At 36.8% G+C, this 22147-nt stretch overlaps 1 protein-coding gene and 9 non-coding genes across 10 annotated transcripts in view; 5 read left to right on the forward strand and 5 right to left on the reverse strand.

The window, feature by feature from the left end:
- The window catches only part of LOC108029515 (ecdysone receptor), an 88414-nt gene extending 78684 nt beyond the window's left edge, over positions 1 to 9730 (reverse strand). The window contains exons 1-4 of the mRNA XM_017101813.3: positions 9461 to 9730; positions 8759 to 8982; positions 1738 to 2230; positions 1507 to 1673 (exon numbers count right to left, since the gene is read on the reverse strand). Of these exons, the coding sequence (XP_016957302.1) occupies positions 1507 to 1673; positions 1738 to 2177 (607 nt within the window). The 5' untranslated portion in view covers positions 2178 to 2230; positions 8759 to 8982; positions 9461 to 9730. The remainder of the gene's footprint in view (positions 1 to 1506; positions 1674 to 1737; positions 2231 to 8758; positions 8983 to 9460) is intronic.
- Trnan-guu (transfer RNA asparagine (anticodon GUU)) lies at positions 2274 to 2347 on the reverse strand. Its single transcript has one exon. It is a non-coding gene; the product is annotated as a tRNA-Asn (tRNA).
- Positions 2712 to 2785, forward strand: Trnan-guu (transfer RNA asparagine (anticodon GUU)). The gene has a single exon. It is a non-coding gene; the product is annotated as a tRNA-Asn (tRNA).
- On the reverse strand, positions 3060 to 3133 carry Trnan-guu (transfer RNA asparagine (anticodon GUU)). Its single transcript has one exon. It is a non-coding gene; the product is annotated as a tRNA-Asn (tRNA).
- Positions 9731 to 15399: 5669 nt separating the features above from the next.
- Trnar-acg (transfer RNA arginine (anticodon ACG)) lies at positions 15400 to 15472 on the forward strand. Its single transcript has one exon. It is a non-coding gene; the product is annotated as a tRNA-Arg (tRNA).
- An 84-nt stretch (positions 15473 to 15556) lies between these two features.
- On the reverse strand, positions 15557 to 15630 carry Trnan-guu (transfer RNA asparagine (anticodon GUU)). Its single transcript has one exon. It is a non-coding gene; the product is annotated as a tRNA-Asn (tRNA).
- Positions 15631 to 17316: 1686 nt separating this feature from the next.
- Trnar-acg (transfer RNA arginine (anticodon ACG)) lies at positions 17317 to 17389 on the forward strand. The gene has a single exon. It is a non-coding gene; the product is annotated as a tRNA-Arg (tRNA).
- An 84-nt stretch (positions 17390 to 17473) lies between these two features.
- Positions 17474 to 17547, reverse strand: Trnan-guu (transfer RNA asparagine (anticodon GUU)). Its single transcript has one exon. It is a non-coding gene; the product is annotated as a tRNA-Asn (tRNA).
- Positions 17548 to 17647: 100 nt separating this feature from the next.
- Trnan-guu (transfer RNA asparagine (anticodon GUU)) lies at positions 17648 to 17721 on the forward strand. Its single transcript has one exon. It is a non-coding gene; the product is annotated as a tRNA-Asn (tRNA).
- A 3190-nt stretch (positions 17722 to 20911) lies between these two features.
- On the forward strand, positions 20912 to 20985 carry Trnan-guu (transfer RNA asparagine (anticodon GUU)). The gene has a single exon. It is a non-coding gene; the product is annotated as a tRNA-Asn (tRNA).
- Positions 20986 to 22147: the final 1162 nt, after the last annotated feature.

A 22147-nucleotide genomic window follows, 5' to 3' on the forward strand; every position in this document is an offset into this window, starting at 1 on the left:
GAAGTTGCCGTTTTTGATTCACCTCGAGTTCGCTCAGTGTTCTTCGAATTCAACATTGTAATTCGCCCTTAGGTAAGCTTGCATCAAAGTACAAATTTATACACAGCACCATCTATTGTTCGGCGCCATTCATAACAAACGTTCAATAAGAGGCCGGTACGTGGCGCCAGCCAAAAAATGTATAAAATTTACATGTAGAGCTGGGTAGATTGTCTCGTTCAGATATCTAGCTTCGACTCAAACCAACATTTTGTCTTCTTAATTTAAAGTCTACAGCGTTGCCACTAGCAAATTAAAAGTATCCGTGCTGCCAGACCGAATCTTAATGTGAGACGATGAGCAGCGCAGAGACAGGTGAACGGAATGGTAGGAGTAGTGAAAAGAGGGGGATGGGCTGTTATGCAGAATGGGAGCCAGAGAAAGAAGTTGATGTTACCAGATAGGGTAAAGTATATCTCATATCCATGAAAGAGGAAGAACACATGGCGCCTTATTCAAATTTATTTAACTTTTTTTAACTTTGTAAAATGGTCAGGCCACAAAACCAAACATTAATGCAAAAAATATAACATACAAATTGGGTTTTAATTAAGATAATTATACCCGTTCCTCGCAGAATAAAAGGGTATACTAGATTCGTCGGAATGTGTGTAACAGGTAGAAGGAAGCGTTTCCTATAAAATATATATATTCTTGATCAGGATCACTAGCCGAGTCGATCTAGCCATGTCTAGCCACGATCTAGTCTGTCCGTATGTCTGTCTGTCCGTATGAGCGCTGAGATCTCGGAAACTATAAGAGCTAGAACCGGCAGACTTTGCATGCAGATTCTTGGGCTTCCTGTGCAGCGCAAGTTTATTCAGCAAGTTTATTTCTGTATCGTTATTATGATAGGATCAATTTTAACTGAATTGTGTTTGTTTCATCAATACCTATCGACTGACTTAAAAACGAGTGTCACGCCCACTCTAACTCCCACAAACGGCTTAAACGCCTAAATTTGTCTGCCGCCCACATAGCATCTACTGAAATAGCCGTTAGGTGGCGCCCTAAAATATCACTGTGCAGGTTATATATCTACATTTCCCATTTGCTCCCTTAAGCTGAGTAACGGGTATCTAGTAGTCGAGGCTATGGCGTTCTTCCTTCCTCTCTTTCCTAAAGTGTCAATGTAATCCTATTTAGTGTCAAACATAGGGTCTGATACGCTTTCTTCTACCTGCTACATACTTTTAACGAATCATTTACTTTAAAAGTAACGGGAGTGTATAATTACAATACCCTATGCATGGGTTCGATTCTATAAATGTTTTGTTTGCATATTTTATAAATATCGGAAAAACCTCTTGGGGTTAACATTTATTTTTAAAAATGGTTAGTTAAGCAACCAAATGATAGTAATCGCTTAAATAATATTTTGTATGCAGTCTAGCGGTAAGATAATACTTCTTTTTCAGACACTATATTATTGTACATCAGCGTTGCTTACTTCGTCTTACAACTCACCTGTTTTACCAGTGGGACTGTATGGATCATAGCTTCCGGCGGACATGGGCGAAGCATAGCCGTTAGACATATTGTAGCTGTGATTCTGCGATCCGGGTGATGGTGAAAGCGGCGGCGCAGAACTGGGCGCACTACCTGGACTAGGAGTTGACATCCAGTCCTCGGGGCTGGAGATGAGATGGAATTTAGGTGTGTGATTTCTGGCAGAGCCATTTTAATGAGCGCTCTTACACATCTAATCGGGGCTTTTTGTTGGGCGCAAGCACCAAGTGCCCGTTGGCTGCCGCAGCCGACGTCGAAGCGGCTGCTGTCGAACTTGGATTGTTGGAAGAAGGGGATGCTGCTGCAGGAGCTGCAACGGTGGCGACGCTGGATCCTCCGGCTGCCGTGCTCGCGAAAATGATGTCCGGCATGGGCTCGACTTTGATCGGGGTGGAGGTTGACTTCAATGTGTCCTCGACTGCGGTGGAAGATATTGTTGCTGATGCGCCGCCATTCGCACTGGCCTCATGCAAGGTCAAGGCGGCAGGGCTTCTGTTGGCGAGCGAAGAACATGTGGATACTGTGGTAGGCGAAGATGCGCCTGCGGTGGCAGATAACTTTTGTTGCAACAAAATATGGCTGGGTATCGTAGAGCGCTTTTGTTTTGATTGTCCACTCGTTGTCAACATGGCCACGCCTTCATGGTGTCGATTAGCGTAGAATCACATCCCTCGTGACTATGCTGCAAAAAAAATGTCTTCAAAATTACATAAAAAAAAGAAAGCCGCCCCCGGGTGGACTCGAACCACCAACCTTTCGGTTAACAGCCGAACGCGCTAACCAATTGCGCCACGGAGGCTCACGTCAACAGACGGTTAAATATCGAGTCTAAGCCAACACAAAAGCATTTACCGGGGGTGCCTTTGTTATCGCAGGGTGCCCATTTAGAGTTTGACTTTTTGTGCGCTGAAGTGAATTCTGTGGCACCCTATATGTTTAATATTCAATATACACTATTAATCGCTTTGAAATTTAACATTAACTAACACTAAAGCTAAAACACGAAAGAAAGAGAATTATTAATATTGCACAGTTTATTGTACCTACAAATTTAACAAAATTAACCTAGATTATTTAGTGAACAAAATGCAAATCCCTCATTTTAATAATAAAATATGTATGCTAATATGGAAATAGAGAAAATATACCGCTTCGACACTATGGCCTCCGTGGCGCAATTGGTTAGCGCGTTCGGCTGTTAACCGAAAGGTTGGTGGTTCGAGTCCACCCGGGGGCGGATCCATATTTTTTAAGTTCAGATTATTTAACTCTGGTCGATTTAACTAATAATATTCAACTCAAATTCTTTATTATTATTTATAAGATTTCTGTAGCATCCCTAATAAAAAATCAGATCAGGTTGTGGAGTTTAAAGCGCGCCCTTTTTACTTGAATTCCTCACTATAAAAATCTTGCGTCAATTTTAAAATAGTTCCGGTACAAAATACTTTGTGTATTCTTTTGTTGTTGTCTAAAATAAAAAAGTATAATATACCTCGAAAGAAAAAAGACGCCCCCGGGTGGACTCGAACCACCAACCTTTCGGTTAACAGCCGAACGCGCTAACCAATTGCGCCACGGAGGCCGGTGCTCTCGGGGCGTCAAGTGGCGCTTTTAAAAACAACACTGTTATAACATCTTAGCGAATGAATCCGGTCTATCGAGTTAGCTCACCTCAAAAGTATTGATTAATCTTTGGTTTACTCGATTCACTATTTAATCATTTAGCTTATTAGGAAAGTTTTTCAAGCGCCCTTTGCCATTCAGTTTTACTATTTCTAAAAATGTGCCCGGGTATTAAATTGCTTCACCAGATGTCAATTACCTGAAGTCGAACGAGGTCAATGCAGTAGTTTAATGCACTATGACTATAGTTACATACGTGGGACATGCAACTCTGGAACCTAAAGCAAAGCAACGCAACCGCCCGTACTCTAAAGACGTTCCTTTGTTTTTGAGCAGAACTGACTTCTCAAGTGCACCACCCCCCACAAAGCGGTACGCCCTGGGCACAGGCCCTTTACACAGAAAAAAAATAGATAATATGAAGGTCAATTTGATGAAACCCAGTAGCAATTCGGCCCTAAAATGTCACATATCAATTTGATATGATCGAAATGTTAAAAACGATATTTCGGTAATATCATTTTTACATTAGCGATATCACTTTTTTCTAGAAAAAAGCTTTGACAAAGCTTTTTTGTCACAATCAAGCGTTGGCTCAGAGGGCTAGCGCTTCGTTTTTGATACACAGGCCTGAGGGTTAGTGGTTCGAGTCCTCCCCGCGACAAATTTATTATTATTTTTTTGATTGAAATCGGAAATCATTTAAATGCAGCTTTGTTATAACAATTGTAAGGCATTTCAGATATTATTCTTAAACACTTAAAGCATACTCCGCCTTGGGGCGTATTTGAACCTGGTACCTTCAGCATCAGAGACAGACACCTTAGCGGCTGGTCTATCGCACAACGTTTTCCGCGAGCGTTAAGTTCAAAAGCCATGAAAACCATGTAAGTGCAAGCGAGACAACATGTTAGAAGTAAGCCAAGTCGAATTTCGGATGGGTCTATTTCGCTTCCACTCACTTAATTAACGCCGCCATATTGCTCTATCCTCTCTTTTTCGATGTCAAGAAATTACATTTTTTGGTTTAAATTTGACATTATTTCATGGTAAAATTGATATTTGTCGAAAAAACACAAACTTATCATGGGGATATCAAATTAATCATGACGCATTTTTTTCTGTGTAATAATCCGCACTCGGAACGCACCAAAGCGGAGCGCCGACAAAATGGCGTAAGCATATTGACCCAGAATCCTTGATAAGGTCGTTTCACGTTGGCCAGCAGCACATACGAAAGGCCCAGCCACACGCCGACTGGGTCCGAACGCTGTGACCCAATTTCGATGGATGCTTATATAACCCATCTGACGCCCGCCCTCTGCCTCAGTAAAACTCTCAAATTTTAATTAACCCACCAGGCCAAGAAAAATCAACGATAAATGTGCGGTGCATAACAGGATTAAGCTCACAGATCTGCGAATGCAAAATGTTGGCGTCAGTTGTGCAGATTGAAATCTATTTGTAGCACATGAAAAAGAGCAAACTTGTGTTCGGCCCCTTCTGCAACTCTCCCTAACTCTCCGCGCGTTCGACACAGTTTATTAGCCTTTTTGTTCGTTTCGCTTTACATCTGGCATGTTGCACTTGCACTAATTTCGCGAACCGGCGTGTTTTTCACTCGCTGTTGTGTTGTGTTCCTTATGTGAGTGTGGGTAATCAATCGGACTGACAAGAACCACGGTTGACGACCGGCTGACCGCCGGAGGAAAGGGGCGATTGAGGGAACCAACTGCAAATGATGCATTTCCGCTGCATAAAAAACAGGAGAATTTCATTTGGGTTGTATTTTTCTAAAATCTTAGGAAAAACTTTGTAAGGCGACCACATCTCATCTGCATTCCCAATTGTAGTCGAGCAGTTGAAGCAGCTGCAATTTATGTACATAACAACTAGCAGAAGGAAATCCATTTAAAGTTTTGGTCTTCCCGCGGAATTTTGTAAAACATTGTCATTTCGGCCCGTAAGCACAAAAGTCCTTGGAGATACCGTTACGATACAAGGATATTCAAATCGATGTTAACAAGAAAACTGAAGTCGAAACAATGAAATGAAATTTATAATCAGCTTACGGATACCCATTACTCTGTAACTGTCTCTAACTTTAACATAATGGCATATCCATTAGTGCCAATAACGATTTAAAATATATTTTAAGCGCTGATCGGTGAATATGAATCAAAATAAAAATGAATGGGCCAGTTTGCCATTTCTAAGCTCTACTTTACAGGAAGTCCAATTATTATTTGTTGTATGGTGCAAATTTATAAAGTGAAAAATACTATTTTCTTTCTGTCTTCCTGTTCAAGTTTAGGGAGTTGCCCTATTTAATGAATTTTAACAAGAAAAAAGTTATGTTCGGCAAGCCGAAATTTGTATACCCATTCAGTAATAAGATATAATTAATGTTAGTAACAAAATGTCAACTTCTTAAGGACTGTTGCTAGCTTCAGTGATATTAAAAAAAATAATTGTAAATTATCTTTATACCTTGGCAGAGGGTATAATGGTTTCAGTCAGAAGTTTGCAACGCAGTGAAGGAGACGTTTCCGACCCCATAAAGTATATATATTCTTGATCAGCGTCACAAGACGAGTCGATCTAAGCATGTCCGCCTGTCCGTCTGTCCGTCCGTTTCTACGCAAACTAGTCTCTCAGTTTTAACGCTATCGGGCTGAAACTTTCCCAAAAGTCTTCTTTCTATTGCAGGTAGTATATAAGTCGGAACCAGCCGGATCGGACAACTATATCTTATAGCTCCCATAGAAACAATCGGGGAAAAAATTAAAAAAAAAGTATATCTTTGGTGTTTTTTAACATATAAATTTCTAAGCTTCGATTTAACATTCTTAAATTAGTTCTGAATTTCGAATTAAATTTTATCAAAATCGGACGACTATATCATATAGCTCCCATAGGAACAATCGGAAAATTAGTGGTAGAATAATATTGAAAAATTATATCTTTGGTGTTTTTTAACATATATCCTCCTACGCTTGGAAATAGCATTTTTTATTTGGTTATGAATTTCGAATTAAATTTTATGAAAATCGGACTACTATATCATATAGCTGCCTTAGGAACGATCGGAAAATTAGTCGGAAAACATAAAAAAAATTATATCTTTGGTGTTTTTAAACATATAACTTTATAAGCTTGAAAAGAACATATTTTAATTAGTTCTGAATTTCGAATTAAATTTTAGTTTACTTCCTTTCTTGTTTTTATTACTTTTCGGATCGTTTCTTAGACAGCTATATATAGAGTCGTCCGATTTTTATTAAATTTTGTTCGAAATTCTTAAAAATACAAAAATGATATTACCAATAGTATAAGATAATATGTGAAAAAACGCCGAAGCTATTATTTGTTTCTCATTATTTTCCCATCAATTTTCCGATCGTTTCTATGGCAGCTGTACAATATAGTCGTCCGATTTTGATAATGTTAAATTCAAAAGACAGAACTAATTAAAAAATTTTATTTTCGAGCGTAGCAGTTGTATCACTTGGTTCTATGGGTGCTATAAGATACTTACAACCTACGAGTATATACTACCTGCAATATAACTTTTGGAACGCTTCAGCCCGTTTAGCTTTTAAACTGAGAGACTAGTCTGAGTAGAAACGGACGGACAGATAGACATGGCTAGATCGATGCTGATCAAGAGTATATATACTCTATAGGGTCGGAAAAAGGAAGCGACCAAATTAATTCATTCATAAATAATTTACGGTTAAATAACGCCAAATTTTAATTAAGAAAAATGTTTTGAAACCAAAATTTGTTGGCTAACTTGATGCAAAATTCATATAAATATCATAAACCGTCGGGTTATAATTAAGCGAGTACATAAGCCACCTTACACAGCTGAATTACTATGTCCATGCTATCTTGACGATGACCCTCCCTGTTAAAATTTTATTGATCGAAGATTCATTTGAAACTCATTTTGCTTTAATAAGAAAAAACAAGCCCATGCCAATAAATTAGATTAGTTAAACGATAATAAATTGAGTGTCTGAAGATCAGTAAATGTTATTTTTAGTTAAATCTAAAGCGGATTTACCTATCAATAAATAGCAAAGAGTCAACGTTTTTTTAAATATAACAAGAGTGGTGCTATAATTTTTATAGGTTGTTTAAACTTTTTCTTAAATTGGAAACAATTTTATAAAAACATGAAATAGTAATCAATATAATAAGGGATAATTTTTATTAAATCATTTTTATGAACCTAAGGCATAGCGGTGCTATTATTTTTTTCGCAACTGAACCAATCACTCAACCTGTCAAAATTTAGGGACAACATTCTTACTTTTAAAAACAGGAATAAACGCTTTTAAATTAAGAGTTTGTTGCTTTTTATCCTAAAGTAACTTCTGGCCTCGTGGCTTGAGAGGTCGCGACTTTGATTTAATTTATTTACTGAGTTCGAGACCCCGAACTAAAATTCCTTTCCCAATGATGTCCCTTATTTATTAGAAGGCTGGCTGACGTAGCGATTTCCTTGTAAGCTTACGGGCAAAAAAGATTGGATTTGCTTGCAATTGTTTCTAAACCATATAAAACAAGAAAGGAAGTTAGCTTACCCTTGCAGTTATAAGAAATAATCAACTTTAGTAACAACATGTACAAAGTTTAAGGATTGTTGCTCACTTCAGTGATATTCAAAATAAATTATTTCATTCTTTTTTTTAGATCATTTTTTGACATCTATATGTTAGAGGTGTCCGATTTTTATTTATTGAATTCAAAATTCTTAAAAACTTAAAAAATGTTATTTCCAAGTTTTGAAGGTTATATGTTAAAAAGCACCAAAGATATAATTTTTTAATATTTTTCAACTAATTTTCCGATCGTTTCTATGGCAGCTATATGATATTTTGATACAAATTTAATTCAAAATTCAAAACCAATAAAAAAATGTTAGTTCCAAGCTTAGGAGGTTATATGCTAAAAAAAACACCGAAGATAAAATTTTTTCATCTTATTTTACCACTAATTTTCCGATCGTTTATATGGCAGCTATATGATATAGTCCTCCGATTTTTATAAAATTTTATTTAAAATTCAGAACTAATTAAAAAACGTTATTTCGAAGCTTAAAGGGTTATATGTTAAAAAACACCAAAGATATAATTTTTTAAAAATTTTTTTCCCCGATAGTTCCTATGTGAGCTATAAGATATAGTTGTCTGATCCGGCTGGTTCCGACTTATAGACTACCTGCAATGGAAAGACTTTTATGAAAGTTTCAGCCCCATAGCTTTAAAACTGAGAGACTAGTTTGCGTAGAAACGGACGGACAGACGGACAGGCGGACATGGCTAGATCGACTCGTCTTGTGACGCTGATCAAGAATATATATACTTTATGGGGTCGGAAACGCCTCCTTCACTGAGTTGCAAACTTCTGACTGAAATCATTATAGCCTCTGCAAGGGTATAAAAATGTTTATAAGGAAAAACGATTAAAAATTAAATCTAAAATCGAAAGCTGAGAGCCACTGTATATCATAACTACCCCTTGTGCACATCGATGCATATGTATAGTAAGGATAGCTCTGTCTCTAAAGACTTACCCAGTTTTTCATGCAATTTATATATTTATTTATTATGGTAATGGGTTAAACTTTTTTCTTCGCTTTATTTATTTAGTTTTGTTTGTTGCTTATGATACACGATAATTTCAATCAAAATCTTCAATTCTTAGCAAGTAGGAAAACAAAATTCAATTGCTTGTTTAACACAGTTCAACAATATTTGAAAGTTAGTTCCGGCCCACAGTACATTGCAAATGCATTTTCTACAGGAGCAGAGAGGCAGAGGGTGAGAGCGAGTTAAAGAGAGCGGGGGTGAGAGAAAGCTGCAGAGAGTTCGAGAGACAGAGAGTAGGAAGTGCATGTGTAGCTCCTAGGCACGTGCATTTATCGACGATTTCTTGGTGGCGCAATTCAATCGAAAAACGCAAGGCTTAGCGAAAAATTAAATAAACTTATGCTAGGCCCATTTATTGGCTGAAATCGCTGTAATGAGTTTGAGCACAAGCTGTTTTACGTTTCGTTTGCTAAACATCGTCCAAAGAACCGCGGCAGCTCTGTTATTAGCACTCTCCGTGGAATCTCTCTCTCTCTCTCCTTCGCTGAGCGAATAAACAAGCGCCCCAACTGCATGGAATGTTTGTCATGGGACGGGGGAAGACGAGGGACGTGTCACTCGCCACAGCAACAACAACACTGAGTATCCAGCTCGGCACACTTTTTGAGGCTAAAATAACGTCTCACCGATACAAACTCAATGTGCATCAAGTAAAGATTTGCCGTAAAAAACCGTTGGGATTTGTTTTGTTTTGATTTCCAGAAAAAACGATAATTATTCGAAGAACTTCGTTTAGGCACTAAAACGGGAGTAGCGCGTTGGTTAACCCGAAATCGGATGGACTCCTCGCATAGTTCAGTCACGGTTTTCGGGTTTGTTTTAGATTTGTCTGCATTTTTCAACGTCAACTACGCGCGGTGTAATTTGTATTACTCGAGAAACTCTGAAACTGAAACGTCAATGCCGCCGCCTCTGCCCGCAGCGCTGCTCGGCCTCTGCCTTCGCTGTCAGGTGAAGCTCTCTCTCCCTCTCTCAGTTGTAGCGAGGCCAGAATGTAATTGTTGCTTTTGCTGCGCAGGCGCTCTTCATCGAATTTTTCGGCCTGGCAATGCCGCCCTTTTGCTTACGAGCCCGACTTTTGGTTTCTGTGAATTTCTCAGACTCTATTTTGTTGTGTTTTGGCGCTTGGTTGTTTTGACTCTCGAGCTGCGCCCGCCGAACTTTCGCGTCAGTTCACAGCAGAGCGAGCAACAACACTACGGTGCAGTAGCCTAACGACGCACAGTGGATGAGAATGCTGTTCTATTGAATTTTTTCCCTAAATAATTACAAAGTTAGAGCATTGGGAGGGCAATAAAATTAAAGCCATTTTTAACAATTAGAAATGGTTATCGGTTTTTTAGTCTACAAATAAGAATCTGGAACTTGAAGTCCGCTTCTCTCCCTCTCCCAACTGTATTGTAGAATAACAAGAATAACTTATCTGGTATCCTTGGAATAAATTAGTGGCACACTTTCTATTGCTTTCAAACTTAAACGACGTGGTTGCTTTTTATTTCTAAATAAGGTTTGGGTTATATCCTAAATGGTGTAATGTTGAGTAAGGATCGCAACATTGTTTAAGTACTTTAAATAGACCATAAATGGCTATGTTTGAAAACATCAAAAGGTTGCTTAATTTGCAGGAATTTGGAGAATCGTATACTAACATTAGGAAATGGCTATTAAGCGCCAGTTTAACTATCTTCCTTGCAAGTGTGCATACAGTTTTATTGACGAAATGGCTTACAGTTGTTCATATATCGTGTTCCGCCCAAAGGACATATAACGCCTTTTGCCCCTAAGAGTGCATCAAATTTAACGGTACGGAGAAGATTTTCTTTTTTGCTGATTTTGCACAACTCGACCCAGAAAAATTACGACAGGGATATAATACTTGAAGAACCTATGTATTTAATTTTGTGCAAACGGTTAAATACTTAAATAATTGTTTGACTTGGCGACCGCGTTGCTGATTGGCCCCACTGTGCGCGCACTTGGCCAAACACACGCGTTCTTGTTATTACTCTGCTGGCTTTGGGCCAGAGTGCGGAACTTTTGAGAAATTATAAACTGGTTTCTGTGCTTGGCTCACTGGCAGAGTTCGACTTGTGGACGGCTATTCCGTGTTTCTTTTCGCGGTGGCTTTTAAGCTCTACTTGCTGGCGACTGCGCTGCTGATTTATTGTTGCTTCGGTTCTGGCTGCTTGCAATGCCTGTGACTTTGTAACACACTTTTCATACCCGATACTCGGTGACCAAGAGGGAATACTAGATTCGTCGAAAAGTATGTTACAGGCAGAAGGAAGCGTTTCCGACCCTACAACGTACATATGTACACATGTATGTACATATAGATGAACTCTATCGTCCGCGATATCGCATACGCATTTGGAGGCACTTTGTCGACACTTCCAGAAGTTACTTGGCGGCACTTCTGGAAGTGACTTCGGCGACACTTCCAGGAGTGACACTTTCAGAAGTAACGCAGAAGTCACCGAATTCACGACATAAAAACATTAAAGTTTATATTTTTTAGCGTGAAAACTTTTGGCAAACTTTTTAGGCCCCTCGATAGCTATTGATGAGACAAATACATTTCTGTCGGGACAATCGGACGGACGGACAGATGGACATGGATGTATACACTTAATGAGGTCGAACACGCTTCCTTCTAAAATAAACTGATCAAACTCTTTAAAAAAAAAAACAAATTTTCTCTTGTGTAATAGGTTTTCTTACGCAGCGCAGCCCTATAACTTTTAAAAGTTATAACTATCCAAGTAGAACAGGCTCCGCAGCGTCAGTGGTACCGCTATTTCGTATGTGTACATATAGGCAGGGAAGATCTAGGGCCAAGGGCATTTGATCTGCATAACCTCAAACTATTTACCTAAGCTAATTTACTATAATCGACTATTGAACCTATTAGCCAGGGGAATCCAATAAAGCGCACACATGGTCGTCGGCGTCACCCCTTCCACTATGCCCATCCTGCCACCGTAGCCAACAAAAGCGAGCATAAACGGGGTGGGTGGTATGACCAGGGGGCGCATCCACACCCGCCAATTGAATGACACGACATGCGAGCGCTAGCGCGCTAGAGACAACACAAAATGCTAGCGCAGCTATGACGAAAAAGCTGAAAGCAACAACTACATATATCTAAAGCCAACTACAAGTGCCGACAGCAAGTTGAATGACATAAAGCATCAACTGACCTTCAACTCTGGGACTGAACCTTAGAAAAATGAATAATTGTACATTCGCGGCGCACACTCAGCCACATGCAAACGCAAGTGTGAGAGCGTCGGATGCAACTTTATAGCTTTTCGACGAGGGAGAGAGGCAGCGGAAGCATGAGCAAATCGGCAAAAGCACAAGCACCCAGCCATGGCGAAAATGGATGTTGCAACCCACTCTCTCGTTCACACACACAGCACAACAAAAAAAAAGTGCACCTCTCCAATGAGCCCTCCGTAAGAGACGTTTGCTAGGGAAGAGAGCGAACAATTGCGCTCGATACGCTCGACATTCTAGAGATGCGGAAGTTTCTAGCGCTGAATCAGCGCTGGGGAGCCGACGCCGATCGGGAGTTAATCCATTGTGGACATGATACCCTCTTTGCAGGGTCCATCCGCTGGACGTATAGGGACGACACAAAATTATGTCGTACGGCGTGTTCTATAGGTGGAACGCGCAGCTTAACAGTGAAACCCGCAATGCTCGATTCCAGTTGGAATATAGTCTGCTTGCTTGTCATTTGGCCTAGATTATTTCACATCTGACTCGTCTGTTTTAGAGATTGCCTTTATATCTTTGGCTATAACATTTCAATAAATGGCTTGAATTGACATTGACACAATGTTAAACATTGTGTAATTTGCACGAGCCATTTCCAGTTCTCCAACATATTTGGCTACTCCTAAATAAATGTCCCATACAGAAAAATTAGTGTTTTTTTAATCAGATATTTTTTCAAATTCCACATTTTGAGAACAACTCAGTCGGACTGTCAGGTTTGTGGTGCCTAATTCCACTTAGGAAAAAATAAGGGGGTGGCACCACGTGAATTTTTATACCCTTGCAGAGGGTATAATGACTTCAGTCAGAAGTTTGCAACGCAGTGAAGGACCCCATAAAGTATATATATTCTTGATCAGCGTCACAAGACGAGTCGAGCATGTCCGCCTGTCCGTCTGTCCGTCCGTTTCTACGCAAACTAGTCTCTCAGTTTTAACGCTATCGGGCTGAAACTTTCCCAAAAGTCTTCTTTCTATTGCAAGTAGTATATAAGTCGGAACCAGCCGGATCGGACAACTATATCTTATAGCTCCCATAGAAACAATCGGGGAAAAAATTTAAAAAAAATTATATTTTTGATGTTTTTTAATATATACTTTTCTAACCTTGGATGTAACATTTTTAAATTAGTTCTGAACTTCGAATTGAATTTTATCAAAATCGGACGACTATATCATATAGCTCCCATAGGAACAATCGGAAAATGAGTGGTAAAATAATATTAAAAAATTATATCTTCGGTGTTTTTTAACGTGTATCCTCCTACGCTTGGAAATAACATTTTTTATTTTGTTTTGAATTTGGAATTAAATTTTATCAAAGTCGGACAACTATATAATAAGCTGCGATAGAAACGATCGGAAAATTAGTAGGAAAACATGAAATAAAAATGATATCCTTAGTGTTTTTTACCATATAACCTTATAAGCTTAAAAATAACATTTTTTAATTAGTTCTGAATTTCGAATTAAATTTTATTAAAATCGGACGACTATCTCATATAGCTGTCATAGGAACGATCGGATAATTGGTGGGAAATAATGTGAAACAAATTATAGCTTTGGGGCTTTTTGACATATTATCTTATAATGTTGCGAATATAAATTTTTGTATTTTTAAGACTTTCGGAATCAATTTAATAAAATCATCAATTATTTTTTATTACTGCAAGGGTATACAAACTTCGGCTTGCCAAAGTTAACGTCCTTTCTTGTTTCATGTGGTTTTAGCGGAAATTTTTTCGACGACGACGACTTTTACAAGCATATAAATAAATATATTCTCATAAAAAAAATAATTGAAAGAAAAAAATTGTAAAAATATTGATATCTAAGATATATATTGAATTCGAAATTTAAAAAAAATGTTTTACTGTGTACTGTGTTAATTTAATGGAAGGTATATTGAAAAATTGGTAGAGATTTAGTTGTAGGTTTCAGAAAAGTCATTCTAAACAAATTAAAGTTTTGAAAAATTAAAAGGAAAACAATAAGTTCCAAGATGCAGCAATGCTATTAAATGCACTTTCCATTCTTCTCCACACCTTGAATTTGGCGTTTTGTACGGTGGCGGATCAAAAAGTTTTTAACTGTTTTTTATTTATTTTTATAACAAAAGTATTCTTTACTGTTATTTCTCTAACATAGTGACACTATAATAACATATACTCGTATATGCATATATGTATATAGCTTTGAACGTATAATTGTGTTACCGGCGGACCCTGCCACAGTAGCGAGTGTGGCCGTTGTTTTTGTATATGTACATATGTGAAACAACAACAAACAAACATTTTGGTTTGGCATCTATTTAGTTTAATACAAAATAAGAATGGTTAATGTAACAATGAGTATTAAAACTAGTTCACCATGCGGCATATTTTTACTACATTTTGTATTTATTATATTTACAGCAGCCACAAGTTCAGACATGTCACGTCCACTCTAACGCCCACAATCCTCTGACATCTGTAGCGCATACAGGTTTTATAATAGAAAACAATTTTAACTGAAATTTATTTGTCTCTTCAATACCTATCGATTGACCTAAAAAAGACGGTTTAAACGCTTAAATCTATCTCCCGCCCTCACAACATATAATGAAAAAGCGGGTAGGTGGTGCTTTGCAATATCGCTTTGATGCTTATATATCTCCATTTCCCTTTTGCTTCCTTAAGCTGAGTAAAGGGTATCTGATAGTCAAGGCACTCGACTATATCGTTCTTCGTTGTTTATTTTGGAAAAGTAATCCGCTAGAAACTCTAGTTGCCGTGGCACTGCCACTAAAAATGTTCTGCAATTAATATATACTTGCAGACGGTAAAAGGATTTTTTTAGAAGTTGCATATTATTTTCCCACCATTTTTCCGATCGTCCCAATAACAGCTATATGATTATGTCGTCCGATTTTAATAAAATTAAATTCGAAATTCCGAACTAATTAAAATATGTCATTTCCAAGCGTAGGATGTTACATATTAAAAAATTCTTTAAAATTGCACATGGTGTTACTAAAGTTGATTATTTTTTATGACTGCAAGGGTATACAAACTTCGGCTTGCCGAACTTATTGCCTAGCAAGTTGCGAAATTGATTATTTCGGTACGACAAATCATGGAAAAAACAAAATAGGAGTCATTGTTTTTAGAACTTTTCATATTTTTGGGGAAACGAATTTTCAGAAAAGTTGATTGAAAAACAATTTAATTTTTTCATTAGCCTTTCTACTGACCGCAAAGAAACTTTTACATCTATACCTGGGGCTAGCTATTTTATTATTTATAGGTCCTGTGGCGCAATGGATAACGCGTCTGACTACGGATCAGAAGATTCCAGGTTCGACTCCTGGCAGGATCGTGTGAACTTTAAATTTTATTAATAAAATTATTTTAAAATTATACGAATTGGACAATATAATGAAATTCTATGCTAAAAATGCTTCGCCCCCGGGTGGACTCGAACCACCAACCTTTCGGTTAACAGCCGAACGCGCTAACCAATTGCGCCACGGAGGCCTTTAGCGAATTGCTGCGAAAAATTAAGCGATTTCTTATTTTACACATAAAAATTAGGGATAGTATCGGATGTAAGCTACGACATAACCTACCTTCCAAAGCCTCCGTGGCGCAATTGGTTAGCGCGTTCGGCTGTTAACCGAAAGGTTGGTGGTTATAATTAATTGTGTATATTACTATTAATGTGTTCTTTGTGTTTATATGCAGCTAACCTTAAATTTAAAATATCTCATTGGTTCAAAAATATATTTTTATACCCTTGCAGAGGGTATTATGATTTCAGTCAGAAGTTTACAACGCAGTGAAGGAAACGTTTCCGACCCCATAAAGTATATATTTTCTTGATCAGCGTCAATAAACGAGTCGATCTAGCCATGTCCGTCTGTTTGTCCATTTCTACGCAAACTAGTTTTGAAGCTATCGGGCTAAAGCTTCCCAAAAGTTTTCTTTCTATTGCAGGTAGTATATAATTCGGAACCAGCCGGATCGGACAACTATTTCTTATAGCTCCCATAGGAACTATCGGGGAAAAAATTTAAAAAAAATTATATCTACGGTGTTTTTATACCCTTGCAGAGGGTATAATGATTTCAGTCAGAAGTTTGCAACGCAGTGAAGGAGACGTTTCCGACACCATAAAGTACATATATTTTTGATCAGCGTCACAAGACGAGTCGAACTAGCCATGTCCGTCTGTCCGTCCGTCTGTCCGTCCGTCCGTCTGTCCGTCTGTCCGTTCGTCTGTCCGTCCGTTTCTATGCAAACTAATCTCTCAGTTTTAAAGCTTTCGGGCTGAAACTTTCCCAAAAGTCTTCTTTCTATTGCAGATAGTATATAATTCGGAACCAGCCGGATCGGACAACTATATCTTATAGCTCCCATAGGAACTATTGGGGAAAAAATTAAAAAAAAAAGATATTTTTGGTGTTTTTTAACATATACTTTTCTAAGCTTGGATATAACATTTTTAAATTAGTTCTGAATTTCGAATTAAATTTTATCAAAATCGGACGACTATATCATATAGCCCCCATAGGAACTGTCGGAAAATTTCCCTTTTGCTTCCTTAAGTTGAGTAAAGGGTATCAGATAGTCAAGGCACTCGACTATAGCGTTCTTCCTTGTTTATTTTGGAAAAGTGATCCGCTAGAAACTCTAGTTGCCGTGGCACAGGCACTAAAAATGTTCTGCAATTAACCACTTTTCCGATCGTTCCAATAACAGCTATATGATTTTGTCTTCCGATTTACATAAAATTAAATTCGAAATTTCAGAACTAAATAAAATATGTCATTTCCAAGCGTATATGTATCCTATAGGATGTTACAAATTAAAAAACCTTTAAAATTGCACATGGTGTTACTAAAGTTGATTATTTCTTATAACTGCAACGGTATACAAACTTCGGCTTGCCAAAGCTAACTTCCTTTCTTGTTACCAATCAGCAGTCTGCGCTACGGTTGCATAATTTATTGCCTAGCAAGTTGCGAAATTGATTATTTCGGTACGACAAATCATGGAAAAAACAAAATAGGAGTCATTGTTTTTAGAACTTTTCATATTTTTGGGGAAACGAATTTTCAGAAAAGTTGATTGAAAAACAATTTAATTTTTTCATTAGCCCTTCTACTGACCGCAAAGAAACTTTTACATCTGTACCTGGGGCTAGCTATTTTATTATTTATAGGTCCTGTGGCGCAATGGATAACGCGTCTGACTACGGATCAGAAGATTCCAGGTTCGACTCCTGGCAGGATCGTGTGAACTTTAATTTTTATTAATAAAATTATTTTAAAATTATACGAATTGGACAATGTAATGAAATTCTATGCTAAAAATGCTTCGCCCCCGGGTGGACTCGAACCACCAACCTTTCGGTTAACAGCCGAACGCGCTAACCAATTGCGCCACGGAGGCCTTTAGCGAATTGCTGCGAAAAATTAAGCGATTTCTTATTTTACACATAAAAATTAGGGATAGTATCGGATGTAAGCTACGACATAACCTACCTTCCAAAGCCTCCGTGGCGCAATTGGTTAGCGCGTTCGGCTGTTAACCGAAAGGTTGGTGGTTCGAGTCCACCCGGGGGCGAAATTGTTTATTTTATAATTAATTGTGTATATTACTATTAATGTGTTCTTTGTGTTTATATGCAGCTAACTTTAAATTTAAAATATCTCATTGGTTCAAAAATATATTTTTATACCCTTGCAGAGGGTATTATGATTTCAGTCAGAAGTTTACAACGCAGTGAAGGAAACGTTTCCGACCCCATAAAGTATATATTTTCTTGATCAGCGTCAATAAACGAGTCGATCTAGCCATGTCCGTCTGTTTGTCCATTTCTACGCAAACTAGTCTCTCAGTTTTGAAGCTATCGGTAGTATACGATGTGTGTTAAAAAAGTAAGGTGACTTTGTATTTTCAAAAAAAAAACTATTAATTTATTTATTAATATTCATGTTGTCCCCTTTAAAGTAATCCCCCTCAGATACAATACACTTATGCCAACGGTTTTTCCAATCCTCAAAGCACTTCTCATAAGCACTTTTCGGTATAGCCTTGAGCTCTTCCAGCGATGCAGTCTTTATCTCTTCAATCGTTGCAAATCTCCATCCTTATATAGGTCTCTTTAGTTTTGGAAACAAGAAAAAGTCACATGGGGCCAAATCCGGTGAATATGGTGGCTGAGGCATTATTGTGGTGTTGTTTTTGGCCAAAAAATCTCTCACAAGCAAAGATGAGTGAGCAGGGGCATTATCGTGATGAAAGCCATATTGCTTCTCGCAAACGGCGCATAACTTCCCGATAATACTGTTTATTGACCGTACGACCATATGGTAAGAACTCCTGATGCACCACGCCATGGTAATCGAAGAATACAGTGATCAAAACTTTGACATTTGATCGAACTTGGCGTGCTTTTTTCGGTCTTGGCTCACCTGGCCTCTTCCATTGTGACGATTGGGCTTTGGTTTCGATATCATAACCATATACCCATGATGTTGCCTGCGAAATTTGAAAAGTCACCTTACTTTTTGAACACACCTCGTATAAGTCGGAACCAGCCGGGTCGGACAACTATATCTTATAGCTCCCATAGAAACTATCAGGGAAAAAAATTTAAAAAATATATATCTTTGGTGTTTTTTAACATATATGTTTCTTAGCTTGAATATAACATTTTTAAATTAGTTCTGAATTTCGAATTAAATTTTATCAAAATCGGACGACTATATCATATAGCCCCCATAGAAACAGTCGGAAAATTAGTGGTAAAATAATATTGAAAAATTATATCTTCGGTGTTTTTTAACTTATAACCTCCTACGCTCGGAAATAACATTTTTTATTTGCTTTTGAATTTCGAATTAAATTTTATCAAAATCGGACGACTATATCATATAGCTGCCATAGGAACGATCTGAAAATTAGTCGGAAAATATGAAATAACATATAAACTTATAAGCTTGAAAATAACATTTTTTAATTAGTTCTGAATTTCGAATTCAATTTTATTAAAATCGGACGACTATATCATATAGCTGCCATAGGAACGATCGGATAATTGGTCGGAAATAATTTGAAACAAATTATAGTTTTGGGGCTTTTTGACATATTATCTTATAATATTGGGAATTTAAATTTTTATATTTTTAAGAATTTCGAATTCAATTTAATAAAATTATTGATTATTTTTTATAACTGCAAGAGTATACAAACTTCGGCTTGCCGAAGTTAACTTCCTTTCTTGTATAACTTGTAACCGCTTACGGTTGGAACTAACATTTTTTATTTGGTTTTGAATTTCGAATTAAATTTTATCAAAATCGGACGACTATATCATATAGCTGCCATAAGAACGATCTGAAAATTAAGCTTGAAAATAACATTTTTTAATTAGTTCTGAATTTCGAACTCAATTTTATTAAAATCGGACGACTATATCATATAGCTGCCATAGGAACGATCGGATAATTGGTCGGAAATAATTTGAAACAAATTATAGTTTTGGGGCTTTTTGACATATTATCTTATAATATTGGGAATTTAAATTTTTATATTTTTTAAGAATTTCGAATTCAATTTAATAAAATTATTGATTATTTTTTATAACTGCAAGAGTATACAAACTTCGGCTTGCCGAAGTTAACTTCCTTTCTTGTATAACTTATAACCGCCTACTGTTGGAAGTAACATTTTTTATTTGGTTTTGAATTTCGAATTAAATTTTATCAAAGTAGGACGACTATATCATTTGGTATATACGAGTATGTATAGTATAGATGGTACCATATCATAAAAAAACCCATGCAGGATCAGCATGTTCACTTTTGTGGCTCAAAAATAACGATACAATGTTTTGAGTAATATAAAATAAATTCATTTTGGAAGCTTTACCACGATGTTAACCCAAAAAAAACAAATAGACAGTCGTGAAATGTTCCAATGTCTTTAAGGCTATGGTACTACAGTCCGTAAAACTAAAAAAATTCCGGGTTTTTGTTCGCTGAATTATTAAAAAACAACGTTTCTGATTCAACCTTCTACGCTTGGAAATAACATTTTATAATTAGTTCTGAATTTCGAATTTAATTTAACAAAATCTGACTGCTATTTCGCGATTTCACCCAATTCTTGTGTGCATAAACGCCATTTCGTAAATACGGCAACACACGAAAGTGTACAATGATTTCGACGTCAAGAGTGATTTTGTGACAATTAAATGAAATCTATATAATCGAAGTTGCCAGTTCGATAAAAGTACACGAAAAAAGTCGTACTTTTAAGAACTTATTTTTATATTTAGTTGCAAGGTAAGTAATTTACATTTTTTTTGCCGCGCGTATCTGATAGTCGAGTACCTCGCCTAAAGCGTTCTTCCTTGTTTCTTTTACTCTGGGATAACTTTTCAGAATTACAAATATATTATTTTATAATATAATATTCTTTTATAATATTTTTGAAGCTAGTAACAATCCTTAATAATTTAACATAATGTTACCAACATTAAATTTTTTTGTATAACTGCAAGGGTAAACAAACTTCGGCTTGCCGAAATTAACTTCCTTTCTTGTTATTGGTGTGGCGCTTAACAAACTCATTACTGCTTTATATTGGCAGAGCTAACTACGCAGAGCCGATACACCATTCAATTATTCGATTTTTCAATATGTCGATTTTTCTTTTCAATATAAAATGTATGAAAGGGCGTTGAAAATTTTAAACAGTTTTATTCGCAGATAATATCAAGCGAATATATGACACATAACTGCCATCTGCCTCCGTGGCGCAATTGGTTAGCGCGTTCGGCTGTTAACCGAAAGGTTGGTGGTTCGAGTCCACCCGGGGGCGCGCTCAGCATTTTTATTATATTTGGATTCTTCCAAGGAATTTTTTTCACTTGTAGTGATTGATATAAAACTGTTTAAGTTTTATATATAATGAAAGTCAAACGACAGGTTAAAAAATTAAGAAGTCCCAATCGTCAGACTTATTTTAAGAAATTTCCTTTTATAAATTATATAATTTTAATTAATTAATTTTAACGTAACGGAATTAAAAAAATTTTTGTTGTGTTTTCTAATATTTTGACGTTTTAAGACAAGTTTGTGGTGACAAAGTTGTTTTAAAATGTTTCCTGACACTGTTAAAAACAGCATGGGGAGGAAAACGTGAAAACATGTAAATAAGAAATTTAACTATAGTTAGGAAAGCTATGTTGAAGTTCCTGATATTCTAAATTCTAAGGGAATTCTGTATCGCCATAACTATTATGGCTCCCGAGAATTTTTCTCCAAACTTTCTGAACAAATGAAAAATTTAAGAATGTTTGGAAGAATTTTAGATATTAGGATTCCCACAATGTTTTGGAACATTGCCATTCCATTTTCTTCCGTACAAATACAACAACAATAAGGTTGTATCTCCTGACCAAGTCATTTTCCTATTTTATAAGTTAAACAAGAAAGGAAGTTAACTTCGGCAAGCCGCAGTTTGTATACCCTTGCAGTTATAAGAAATAATTAACTTAGTAAATAATTTGTATATCCTTTCAGAGGGTGTAATGATCAGTCAGAAGTTTGCACCGCACGGGCTGAAACTTTCCTAAAAGTCTTTTTTCTACTGCAGGTAGTATATAAGTCGGAACCAGCCGGATCGGACAACTATATCTTATAGCTCCTATAGGAACTATCGGGGAAAAAGTTAAAAAAATAGAAATCTTCGGTGTTTTTCAACATATAACCTTCTAAGCTTGGAAAATACATTTTTTAATTAGTACTGAATTTCGCGTTAAATTTTTTCAAAATCGGACGACTATGTCATATAGCTGCCATAGGAACTCTCGGATACATATAACCTCCTGCGCTTTGAAATAACATTTTTTAATTAATATAGAATTTCGAATTAAATCGGACGACTATATTATATAGCTGCCATAGACACAATCGGAAAATTAGTCGAAAATTATGAAAAAATTGTATCCTTGATTTTTTATCATATAACCTTCTAAGCT

This window comes from Drosophila biarmipes, chromosome 2R, assembly GCF_025231255.1.
Source record: "Drosophila biarmipes strain raj3 chromosome 2R, RU_DBia_V1.1, whole genome shotgun sequence".
Lineage (NCBI taxonomy): Eukaryota > Metazoa > Arthropoda > Insecta > Diptera > Drosophilidae > Drosophila > Drosophila biarmipes.